Source organism: Astatotilapia calliptera, chromosome 14 (genome assembly GCF_964374335.1).
Source record: "Astatotilapia calliptera chromosome 14, fAstCal68.1, whole genome shotgun sequence".
Taxonomy (NCBI): domain Eukaryota; kingdom Metazoa; phylum Chordata; class Actinopteri; order Cichliformes; family Cichlidae; genus Astatotilapia; species Astatotilapia calliptera.
In genome coordinates, this window is record NC_137435.1 from 16355759 (window position 1) to 16369106 (window position 13348).

At 39.1% G+C, this 13348-nt stretch overlaps 1 protein-coding gene across 1 annotated transcript in view; it reads right to left on the reverse strand.

Moving 5' to 3' along the window:
- Window positions 1-3460: 3460 nt before the first annotated feature.
- Window positions 3461-13348, reverse strand: part of LOC113036523 (uncharacterized) — a 61501-nt gene continuing 51613 nt past the window's right edge. The window contains exons 9-14 of the mRNA XM_026192923.2: window positions 13019-13132; window positions 9059-9172; window positions 8634-8680; window positions 6838-7014; window positions 4859-5009; window positions 3461-4776 (exon numbers count right to left, since the gene is read on the reverse strand). Of these exons, the coding sequence (XP_026048708.2) occupies window positions 4340-4776; window positions 4859-5009; window positions 6838-7014; window positions 8634-8680; window positions 9059-9172; window positions 13019-13132 (1040 nt within the window). The 3' untranslated portion in view covers window positions 3461-4339. The remainder of the gene's footprint in view (window positions 4777-4858; window positions 5010-6837; window positions 7015-8633; window positions 8681-9058; window positions 9173-13018; window positions 13133-13348) is intronic.

Consider the following 13348-nt stretch of genomic DNA (forward strand, 5'->3'; position numbering starts at 1 on the left):
TTTCTGGCATCGTTGTATTTTTACTCAGTTGTATATAGCATTTGTATTCTATTTTTATCTTATTGTATATTTTTTCTACTGTATATAATATTTTATTGTATTCTATTCTGTACAGTTGTGTACTGTGTTTATTCTTATTGTATTCTAATTTTTGCTTCATAACTTTTGCACTGTCCACTTCCTGCTGTGACAAAACAAATTTCCCACGTGTGGGACTAATAAAGGTTATCTTATCTTATCTTATCTTAAATAAAATAAAAAACAAACAAACATTTTGACAGCTTTCTTCTTCTTTTTAAATTTACAGATGGTTTTAATACAATGCTCGGTGTCCTTTTGAAAAATTATGAATAAATATTTAGATTGATTAAATTGGGTTTTTTAGATATAGTTTATACTTTGCTATGATAGTTAAAAGTTTGAATAAATGTAGTTCTTTTTATTGCTGAAACTGAACAGTACCTTATTCCAGCACAAAGATTAGTCTTTCCAAAAAGCCTTCCTTAAACTTTAACAGGGTAATATATGTGTTTTATTTTGAACGAAAGTTTATTTACATTATCTGTTGGCTTCATAATGAAAGTTACATAATAACTCAGTATGAAAAACGGATCAGTGGTTTTTAAGGTTGTGCACCGTATTTGGCCACAAGATGTCCCTGTAAGACAGGAGAGATGCACATTTGAAGTTATCACAGTTAAACAGAGATACTTTCAAGGAACTGGCAAACTGTGTGTGAAAACATTTGTGGTAATCCAGCTAAAAATAATTAAATTTATCTTTTTTTTCTACAAAGTATTATGCCCCTGTACCAGTCTATGACTACTTTATGTGCACCAGGACATGCATTAATGCTGCTCTAGTGAGAGTCACTCAGTGTTTAAGCCATATATTTTCTTGTATTTGTGGATTTGTCAAACTCTCCTGAATCCCTGTCAGAAATACAAACCCAGGTGCCCTTGGGTCAGTGCATCAGCTGCACATGTGGATGGGCACTAAAATAAATCCTTAAAGGGAATCTGTTATATTCATTTTAACTACCACATTTTTCTGTATAAATCAACTCTTCTGGAGTTGCTGATTTTCATACATACATACACACACATTGCATACATTAAAAAACCAAGGCATGCACTAGACAGCTGAACTTTACATCATGTATCTATATTGTTATCTTTCCCTGTTATGTATATTTACTCATTGTGTGTCTGCCTGTGTTTTAAGCTGAAAGCTAACACACATCATTTTGTTATGTGACTACAAAATGATCATAAAGAATCTTCAACTCCTCTTATTTATCTCATGCTGATATTTGTTGCAGAGTCAGAACGGAGCTGAAAGTGTCAGACCTGGATATGACTGAGTTTAAGACCATTTTAAAGGAATTAGAGAATAACTCTTTTAGTCAGTGTGACTGCTTTTAATGTTTTGCATATTTGAATATCAGTCATATTTGTTCCTTTACTTGTTATATTATTTTGTGCCTGAACAGGTCTCTCCTTAGAAGGAGATTTTAATCTCAATGAGACTTTTACCTGGATGAATAAATTATATACAATACCTTTTATTTATAAAAGTATATTCTATCTCTCCAATGTGCTGTAATCACACAGCTCCTTAGAAAAGTAACTTGGATCCATCTGGGAGGGATCAGACTAGAGATGCTACTGCTCCGCATGGAAAGGAGGTTTGCGAGCATGTCTCACCGGGAGGAGGCTGGAGGCAGACCCCGAACGCACCAGAGAGATTATATCACTACAGTTTAAATTACTGTAATGCTTTATTTGCTGGATTATCCAAACGATCAGGATGACTTCAGCTTATTCAGAGTCCTTTCATCTGAAATCTGAACATATCATCACAGTACTGAAGTCAAAACAGGATCACTTCTAAATCCTTCTACAAAGGTTTGAGTCCCAGGAACATTTCTCAGTGTCTATAATGCTAATAGACCTCTAACTGTGTGTGTGTGTGTGTGTTTGTGTGTGTGTGTGTGTGTGTGTGTGTGTGTGTGTGTGTGTGTGTTTTAACTTGTATTTTATTTCTCTTGCAAACTTGACTTTGTTAGGTTTTAGTACTTTACGACAATAATAATTAAATGTACTATATGAAAAAAATGACATTAACATTGAGATGTGGATTGGGCTTCTGTGCTCACAGTTGGCTGTCAACCAGATCACAATATTTTATCTTTGTCCATGTTAATAGAACCATCCAGCACTGTGAAAGCATATATAACAGAACCTAAGGACAAGCATTTAACACCTTCACACTGAGGGGCAGTGACCTCTTGGCTGAATCTGAAGCTTTCTAATCTGCTGGCTGGGCTTTGACATCCTGCTCAGCAGGTGCAGAAAGAGGCTTGTACATATGCACGTATATGTATACGGCTACGTTTGTGTGTGTAAACTCTATTCTCTACATTTCCTCATGACCAGCATGGTTACAGGAAACCATGTTCATTTCCAGCCCACCGCTGTTTGCACAGGTCAGAGGTCACATCTGTCACATCTATTTGCACATTAAATGTCTATGCTGTGACCTTGGAGCTGCTTACACTTGACAATTTTTTATATTTTAGTAACACACAGCATGCATTACTGTAATGATTTAGGTCAACATAGACTGTCTGATATCTGCAAAAATGGTTACACTTAACTTCAGTCATTGCAGACCCATTAAAAACAGAAACTTTAAGTAAATATTTGCCAGTGTTTCCAGCATTTTGACCAGCAGTTTGCACAAACCCACTGCTCTTGAAACTTACTGTTATTTTTTTTTTTTGCAGCCACACATTTATTTTTTAGGAAAACTGGGGTCAGTCAGGTGGTCTCCAATATTTTCCAGGCGCCGACAGCATCAGAAAGAAAAGGAAACTAGTGAAAGTCATTGTGTATACGGTGACTTACAGACCTAGTCATTGTGCCTGTGCTCCAACACGAAAGATCCTCTCATGGGACTCTGTCAGTGATTTATAAACAGAAAGCTTGGTTGTGACATCTGAAAAATGCATACAAGGAGACAAGGAACTAGACGAACTGATAACTCTTAAACAAATATAAGTAATTTAAGACTAATGTTGCTATTCCAAAGCTTAAAAATAAGCTTGGGTGCCTTTTGTTACATATACGGTTATGGTCAAAAGCAGATCTACAGAGACTGAGGCGTTATTATCGACTAGCACAGCTTTACATTATTCACAGTCCTAAATCATTTATCTTGTCATCTTTAGCTCCTCCCTCTTTATACCAGCTTTCCTCTGATTAGCTGCCCCTCAAAAACAGAAGAGCTGAACAGCAGTTGACCATGTTAGGGTTGTCTGCTCTTCCTCTCATTATTCAGACCTAAGGGAAAACTGTCTGGAACAGAGAGTTTAGAGCTGTCTGAAGCCTAAGCTTTTGGCTCACAGGGATTATTTTGGACAACTAAACCCTGGTGTTTAATAAAAGGTATAAAAGAGTTGGTAAATGCACTTTTATTACATTCCACATGTGCTGGTTGCTCCAAATGGAAAGTATAAGGGGAAAAACAGGGGACAGTAATACAGTGATACTTCCAGAATGAATCACAGTACAAAAAGGGCATCAATATGTACAATATTATTTATGTACAAAAACAACCATGTTACACACAAGTATGATAAAAACCATACATCTCGGGCAAACTGCAGTATTACATGACAAAATAGGCATCAGTGTATAGTTTTTAAAATGTTCTCAGGAGGCTTGCAAGCCTTTGGTTCAGGAGGATGCACTTTCACTCTAAGCAGAGTGAAATGTTTCCCCTCTCACAAAAACTAACTATATCCAGTCTTTTGTTCACTCTCACACACACTTACACACAGCCACACACACAAAAAAAATGTTAAATAGGCATCTGTTCACTGATCCTTTCTGTCGGTGGAGGTTTGGACAACAGTCAGATGGCAACACCGAACAGGAAATGTATCAGGACTCAAATGGAGGAAGATCCTCTGTTTACTCTTGACAGTTTCACAGGCACTCAAAGGCAAGTCTGTAAGTCTTTAAGTTTTCAGTTTACTGTTGAGTCTTTCAGCTCAACTTTATGCCTGTGCTGCTTTTTCATGGCCGTTAAGAAGGTCCAAAGACGATGGCGACGACGCTCTTTCGACCCCTCCGCTTAGCAGCCTTTGTTCCTCTGGTGTCTGAGCACAGCCATCTGTGTTTATAAAGGTCAGAGGGTCACCTTTAATTTTTATATCTGCAACATCGACACAGTGCAAGTAACTGGAGAAGGGGTCCTGTGAGCAAAAGAGTGCTAAGGACGCAAAGTAAATTTAAAAAACAGCTCCTCAGGGCTTTAAAAGGTCAGCATGGGGTCAGACCTCCAGCTCTTGGTTATCTGCATAGTGGAGGCGGTTCAACTTCTCCCTCTCCTGGTTTGAAATGTCCAGTTTGGCAGCATGTGCTGGCTTTAGTGCTGGGGAAGGGTGTGAAGGGGCCGGGGAGGGTGGTAGGGTCAGTTCAATCTCCTCGTAGCAACGTGAGACAGGGGCAGGGGCTGGAGGGTTTGTGAGAGGGGCGGCAGCGGGCAGCTGGGGCACCGGACGGTCCACGTTTCTGATGAGGTTGACAAACTCCCTCTGGTTGTTGATGCCTTCTTCCTGCGGGACAGCCTGCTGCTTTTTCCGCTTCCGATGGAGGTGGGACAGGATGAAGGCACAGGAGGCACAGCCACAGACCGTCAGCAGAGCTAAGACTCCCACCAGGATCATGTAGAAGCTCAGGCCCCCGTGTGCTGAGTCAGACATGGCGCCTTCAGGTGTGGAGACGTCAAAGATCAGACCAGAGTTCATCAAGATTTTATACGTTTAAAGATGCACAAGTATTTGTCTCACCTTGACAGTGGTGACCAATGCAGGGATTTTTGAGGCTCATGCACTCGTCACCATAGTTACCGTCAGGACAGATGCATGTGTTCCTGCCATCTATTATGTGACACTGCAGGCCTTGTTGACAGGGGTTGGGATTGCACAAGTCCAACACGACCTGAAATATTGGAAAAACAAAACAATAAGACAGTTAAGAGATATATCCACTTCTCTCTAACCTCCAGTGAAGTTTCTGATTGGATCTTTAAAAGATCTCTTCTTACTTCACTTTCAATGCTAAAACTCAAATGTTCATTTATAACCAATTATTTTTTTTAAAGTTTTAGCATTTTTAAACTTTTTGGTGTAAAATTTCCTCCTAATAGTGTGACTTCTCCTGTAGCTCAGCAGGGATTGTTAAACAAAAATAAATAAACAAACAAAAATGAACTTGAAAGTTGAAAGACTAAAGACACTGGATATATAAACCTGAATATTTTAGATTTGTTATTTTACGTAATTACTTGAGATTTTCAACTAATCACTTTACAGTTAACAAATTTCGGCATTAAACTTGGAGCTAGGAGGGCTCTATAATATTATAAAAACGTTTATTTACTGTTTGGCTTTTGTTAAAAAGTTTTACTTCTGTGGACTCTTTAATGTACTTCTGATAGGGCTATACATGCTCGAATCATGTTTATTCTTGGTATAAATAATAACATCTGATGTGCTGTCTATAGTTTTCAATCCATTTTTATTCTGTATTTTATTTTTAATTATAAGCTTGTTCTACATTTGTTCATGATATCATCGCCTGTTTTATTTATACTCAGGTCCATGTCCATGTATTACTTTTTTTTAAAAGTGATTTTCTGCTTTTGTTTTGTAAAATATCTCCATCCACATGAAAAAGAAAAAGGCACAACATTAGGTTCTATGCAACATAAATGTTGGCCAATCAGAAGGCTGCAGACGATAAAACCGCACAGTCTGATGTCAAAACAGAGATAAAAGTAGATAACGTTCTAAATCTAAATCTTCATTTCAGTTGTTGTATGTGTGGACATAAGGCTGAAATCCATAGACTAAAGCTATGTTTACCAAATACCAGTGTATATGTGGACAGCGCGTCGCCCCAACCAATTGAACTTGAGATTAGCTGCATAATGCGTTTGTTACTGTGCTTTTCATTTACCTTTGCAGTACATTCAGCACTGTAAATATTCAAGTTTGTCTTTCTGGAACAGGTTTAAATACATATTTTACCATTGTGTAACATGAACTTCTGATAAAGACTAAATTTTAAAAATCCCAATTTTTCTAAATCCATCATATCAATTTTTGGATTACTCTTTTGAAATATTCTCTAATGTCATGCACGCTCTCTGTGCACCCACACATCTATTATCTTCCTCTGATCTTTCTGTCATCCTCATTAACTTGCTTTCACCTCTGATACATTTCTCACTCTGATTGGCTGCAGAAGGGTCACTGGCATGCATATACAGCTAGAAAAGGTGGAGCACGGAGCTTGCTGGTTGGCATCTCAGTACCTCGTCTCCTGATCGTTGTCAGCACTGGTGATGTCGTTCTGCTGCTTTTGTTTATGGGTTGAGTCATGTTTTCGATTTTGGTTCTGTTATTTTAGGTTATTAATATTAGTTTAGGGGAAAATGGAATCTGATGGCTCTTTGTATGGTTGTTTCATGATCTTCTTCCTCTTTTGTTTATTTTTGCCAAGTTTTCCATTTTCCTCATTCATGTTTATTCTTTGTAAGTAATCATATTTACATTATTAAAAGTATATTGAATATGAGCAGCTTTCTAGGCTAGATTATGTTAGGTTCCCTTGAGTCTTTGATTTAGAGACTGTAACATCTAATATTACCTTGTATGCCTGTTTCATCTTTTTTACTAGAAATTATCTTCACACATTAGTTCAACTAAAAAAAAACTCATTTAGTTTTAATTATTTAAAAAATGATTAAATTGGGTTCTCCAACCTCACAGAAGTTTCCAGAATATCCAGTGGGGCAGTTGCAGGTGACTGTTCTTTCATCCTTCTCCACACACTGCCCTCCGTGCAGACAGGGGGCGCTATCACACAGACGTTGGCGATTTTGGCAGTGTTTTCCAGAGAATCCAGGTGGACACACACATCTGGACCCTGACACCTGGTCCTGTATGGGTCAGAATATACAGTTGTGGTCAGATGTTCACAGCCACTCATTACTGGCATGACTGTCATGGTAAATTTGTGCTTTTAATGACTTCCTTGAACTGTTCTTTTTCCAGGCTGATGATTGTACAGCATCTATCTTTAATGACTTTAAAAACAGGAATTGGGTTTGACTTTAATTCTGGGTTTTCTCTGATACACTCATGCTCAACTATATGCACACAGCCCCATTAATATTTTGGTTAATTTCACTTAGCAAGTTGTACCTCAACCAAATACTTTCGTTAATCATCAACAGTTTGACCACTCTTCTTGGCAGATTTTATAGAGTTCATTTAAACTGGTTGGTCTCCTGGCACAGACCTGGCTTTTAGGAATGGGGACTCCATTCCAGGAGCTTAATGTCAGCCTGCTTTATCCAGTCCAAAACCAATTTTGATGTGTGCTTAGGATAATTGTCCTGTTGGAAGACCCAACTGTGTCCAACTTTCAACCATCTAGCTATTGATCTGAGGCAAAGTTAAAGAATTCACAGGTCGTTCTTCCTCTTCATTATTCCATCGACTTTGTCCAATATACCATTACCACTTGTGGCAGAAGAGCCCCAAAGCATGATGCTACCACCTCCATTCTTCACAGCTGGTACGGTGTTCTTAGATTTAAAAGCCTTCACACCTGAAGAACATATCTCCTGGGATTGTGGTTCAACCTTTATCTGACCATACAACTTTTTAAAAGAAAGCATTTGATTTGTGTTGATTTTGGAGCAGGGGCTTATTTCTTGGTTGGCACCCTCTTAATCCATGGTAATGTAAAACTCACTTCACTGTGGACTCCTTAGAGCCTCACTAACTCCCGTGGACATTCCCATTGTCGTGAGTATTCATCAGTCCAGTGAGTGCTTTTTCTTTTTATGTTGGCTAGTTGTAGTCAATCATGATCAGTAACAAGAAGTTAACAGGCCTCTGTCTTATCAAATTAATTTTCAGTACCACTTATTAAAATATTTAATTAAGTATACATCTTAGCTCTTGTGGATGAGAGAAAGTAGAAAATAAATTCAAACAGTTGCACAATGATTGAACCCAGGAAAAGAACAGTTCAAAAAACCTTAAAAGCCCCAAATTTCCATGACAGTCATGCCCATGATGAGTGTATCTAATCGTCTGACCACAACTGTGTGTAATTTATATGTGTGACATGAAGAAAAGAGCACTGGGGAGGGTTACAGAGGATCTGCGACAGGCAGAATAATATTTAAGAGAACATTTAAGTTAACCTAAAGCACAGCAGCTTCAAAACTTTGTACTGAATAATGTCTGACATACAGGGACACCTCCAGACTTTTTTCAGTGGGGTGGCCATATGGGGGCCACTTAAAATATTGGAGTGGCACATGGTGTGGTGGGGTGGTCCCCCTCTCCCCTTTGTGGCGCCCCTGCTGACATGCCTAAAAGCTCATATTGAATATTATATTATATATCAATATTTTGCTTGAAATACTGAAAAATGATCAAGATAATGTGAATGCTGAGTAGTGAAAAACTTAAGACGAGAACAACGAAGCAGGTGCAGAGACTGTAGGCAAATTAGACAGAGATTGGCAGGCAGGAGTCTTACCTCACAACGTCCACCATTCAAACACAAACCCTGACAGCTGCTGTTCCCTGCAGGGAAACGAGGAATGCCACATTAATTTCTCCCACAAACACAGAATATCTATGATATCTATGAACTTTGTAATCAAACATGTTCAAAGTGAAGGCAGAAGAGACTAAAGTTAGCACAAAGCAACAGGAGAGAACAGCCAAAAGAGACCTTTACATAGTGTTTGTTGCATTTTCAGTGCACTGCAGTGATACGCTGTGAAGGATGATTGATGAAACTGGAGCTGGAGTAAAATGATTTCCAGCCCACAGGAAGTCAGACCTGCTGTTTAACGGCTCTTCATGGTTTACTATCTGTCGCAGGATTGTCTCTTCTCTCTTTACTTATAAAATGATTTTCCTTCTTCTCGTTACTTTTTTTCATCCTTGTGCACTTACTGATGTCACAGTTAGGCCCCGTCCATCCAGGAAGGCAGTCACACAGGTAACTTCCGATCAGGTTGCGACAAGAGCGGGCGTGGATGCAGATACTTGACTCACATTCATTGTTGTCTGAAAAAAAAAAACAAAGAACATTTTATAAATTTACATTTTGATAAAATACCTCCTTAAAAGTACCCCACACAGTTTACAGCTTTCAGTGCCTTCTATTGAATTACTAATCAAAAAGTTATTAAAATTATTAACTTTGATAATATAAAAACATATCTGGGCATATATTATCACTTTTACACAATGGAAGCACAGGCAACATGAGGGGATCAAAAACGGAGCCACTTAAGGCTGATTCCAGATATATAAACATATGTTTTTGTCTATCAGAAACACAAAACACACTAAGACAGTTGATTGGATAAAGGTTAACACAACATTTAAGTAATAAGAAATTAAACATTTGAAGCCTGTTAAGATAAAATCTCATTAAGGTGATGAGATGAGAAACATTTAAAGCCCAGATTAGTTTTATTGATCCTTTTGGGGAAACATGTCTTTTTTTTTATGTCAGAGGACATGTCTGTGTTTTTTATTCATTTGTATCAATGACTGTAATTCAGTTTGACAATCAGTTTCCAACACAAATCATTTTGGGGATTACGCAGAGAGCTGTCTCAGGTGGCCCTGGTTTGTGCCAGTACTTTTCCCTCAGAACAGAAGACCAATATTAATAAAAACAAAATTTGAGCGTAACCTTGTTGGAGAACATACAAACAGCACCGCACTAATTCAGTGAGATAAAACATCACCTAAATCCCTCCATCTAAGCGTCGCACAGCCCACAAAACCCATCAAATCAAATCCTGCATGTCTCCCACTGAGTTCAAATGATCTTTACCCACCATTTAAACAGTTCAGTTTTGCACTGGGTGCTTGAACCTGGAAGTGGAGAGTTGCTGGGCAGATGCATGTCAGCAAAAACCTCGCAGCATCTTATTTGTTTATGCACAGAACCCCCTGCTTCTTTAAGTTTATCAGTGCCTATTCCCACCCTCTGTTGTTCTGGGAGTGTTGAAGCCAGGAGCCCTCGAGCGCTTGGCTCCAAAAAGATAGAAGGAGGATTAGAAAGAAATGCTCAATGAATAAAGAGGAAGTAGTGAGTCAGTTATAGGTAATCTAAACCATTTACCGTCAGCCAGAAGCCTATTAGGATTTAGGTGGGGGTGTGTGTGTGAATATGGAAAGGCTATCAATGGTAAGAGCCTGAGGATCCATCCTGCTGTGGGAGAAAATGGGGGTGCAGAAATCAGCTATAAGCGAGTGAAACTGATCAGCAAGTGTAATTGACTTTTACTGTTTCAGGTGCTGCTGATGCTCTGCTCATAGGCTCAGGCTATAAAGAGTTTTATAACATGTGTCCAAACACTGTGTGTGTGTGTGTGCGCGCACGTGTGTGTGTTGTACTGTGAGCCATTGGCCCGTGATGTGGAACTATGGAGGATCATCAAGTGTCAGAGTGACATATCGCTGTAACACCGAGGAGTAGGAGAGGCTGTCATCCTGAAATATGTCTCAGTTTTTACTTCATCACCCCAAAGCCCAGCATGTGTATATATACTGTGTGTGTGTGTGTGTGTGTGTGTGTGTGTGTGTGTGTGTGTGTGTGTGTGTGTGTGTGTGTGTGTGTGCGTGTGTGTTTGACCTGAGCCCATACAATACTCCCTCTGCTGTAGTATCTAACACAACAACCCTCTGGGTGCAGGCTTGTCAATATGAGCAAATGCAGCTCAAAGAGACGTGACGGTGCATTAAGAGACTACTGATTCTCAGGCAGCATGGGTTGATGGGAAAATTAACATGCTGCTGGCTTTTCTGCCTCTTTAATTTGCGCTTTAAATTCATATTTAGCTTCAAGTGGAACACAAGCGTTCCCAGCTTTTTAAAACAAGCTCAGATTGAATTTGTTCTCAGAGGATTTTTGTTTAAACTCCTATGAATAGTTTCCTTTGAAAATAAGGATCTCTGATCAGTTGTCTTGTTAGTGACACTTTTCCCAAATAGCTTGTAGATCCTGATCCCAAACGAAACATATCCGTGCAGGTTAATTCCCAGTGATGGCAGCTTGTCTGGAGAAGTACAGATTTAGCATTAGCAGACATCATCTCTGCACCCTAAAGTATAAAAATACACTTTTACACTTGCATTGCAGTCCTGAACCTTTTAAAATATTAGATTTTAATGTTTTTTAAGACAACGATGTCAAGATGTCAAATGCACATACAGTACTGTGCAGAAGTCTCAATCCACCCCTCATTTCTTTATATTTTTTGAGCCAAGGTGCCAGACCAATAGTTCTTAAAGATCTTCCAACTATTTTCAACACTTTTTTCACTTGTACTTGAAAAAACAGGGACAAAAGGCTGAGGTATGCCAAATTACCCAAGAAATGGACGGAAAAATCAGTTAGTATCAGTTAGCATGTACGGAGGAGGTCAGGATAGAGGCACAACAGTGAGTGTCTTCAGCCATCCCATAGTTTGGGACTGCATTTCAGCCAGTAGTGTTGGCAATCTTGTCAGATTTTGATCCACCATGGTATACCATCCGAAAAGCATCTGATTGGCAGGAGCTTCATTTTTCGGCATGACAATGATCCCAAACACACTGCACATGCAGTAAAAGATTGAAAAAACACAGTCGTACACTATCAGTCCCCTGAGCCCAGACCTTCAACAGTACTTGAGCAGTTTGGGATCATCTTGACAGGAAACAGAACAAAAGGCAGCCAACATCCAAAGAAGAGCTTTGTCCTTCAAGAAGCCTGGAAAACTAGTCCTGAAGACTATTCAAAGAAATGACAAGAAAGCTTTGCTAAAGCCTAGATTATATTCTACTGAGAACTGACGGCCGAGTAGTCATTCCTGTTACCCTTCTTTTGTGTAGTTGGTGCATTATAATATAAATTGTTGTGGACAAGTCGGAGGTTTCAAAACAAATATGCAGCCATGTGGATGTTCACATCTACATGTGGATGTTAGTCCATCATTTTGCTCAGATGATCCCAAAAAATAACCAGCTGAAAGCTCCAGAACAGTCAAGACTATTTTCTCTTTTGTGAAGTCAACAACACTTCAGTTCACAGACTAAAAACACTTAAAGTACTCAAAAAAATGGAAACCTGAGTCTCCGCATATATGAAACAACAGAGCAGGTGCCCATGAGCAGATACTAACTGGACCTTGTACCATTAACCTGGTCATTATTTTCATGAACTGTGATCAGTTTGAGTAAAAGAAATTCAACAAAAATGTGATATAATCCAACTAAAGTCAATAAACACTAACATGATTTACTATTTGTTCTATTACTCTTTTACTTATCCACTACTACTGGCCCTGTGCTGAAAGTGACTATATTTATGCAAACTTTACAACACTAGTACATACCAACCAGGAGGTTGCTAGGCAACATGATGGAGTCATAATATATCATAATATTCAAGTTTTATAAATAGAAATTAGACATTATTATGAAACGAAATTGGTACAGTGGCTTTTTTTAAGGTGTTGTAGGTGCAGAGATGCTGTGGTGTCGCGGTCAACACATTCACCTTACATGCAAAGTGGGCCCGGATAAACAGGGAGGGTTCTGCCATGAATAAAATCTTTGTCAAATCAAAGAAGCAGATCAATCTGCTCTGAGGACTCCTTGGCAGATAAGGCAGCAGCTAAAAACACATAGAGGTGCATAAATGCTAAAGAAAAGGGAATTTTAGCCCATTGGTATGTGGTTTCTAGGCAACATGTAGGCGGGATAGATAAGAACCTTCAAGGGCCTAAGATATACCTGTGTGCCAAGTTTGATTGCTTAGCTCCTGATTGTGTGGGAGGAGTTTGCAGACAGAGAGTAATTTGTTGTATTATAGTAAGATAAAGAAGAGCAGGCATACGATGACCCACTGACCCAGCTGGCACGTCCTGCCGGTCCATCCAGGTGGACAGAGGCAGCGATAACCTCCAGGAGCTTCTTCACACGTTGCTCCATGGCCACAGGGGCTGCGATCACACTGCTTCACCGCTGAGAAGACAAACAGAGAATAATATATATGAACTTACTGGCCTGTGTGACAGGAGCGTGAGTGAGAACATTAAGGAGCCAGCTTGTGCATGTGTGATCTGAAGGGTAGTATTGGTGTGAGGAAGCTTGGATGCTTTCGTGTTTTTGTTCTTTCTGCTGCTCTGGTTTCTGTGCAAACAGTGATGAATACAATCATCTCAAATCTTTCCCAAAGAG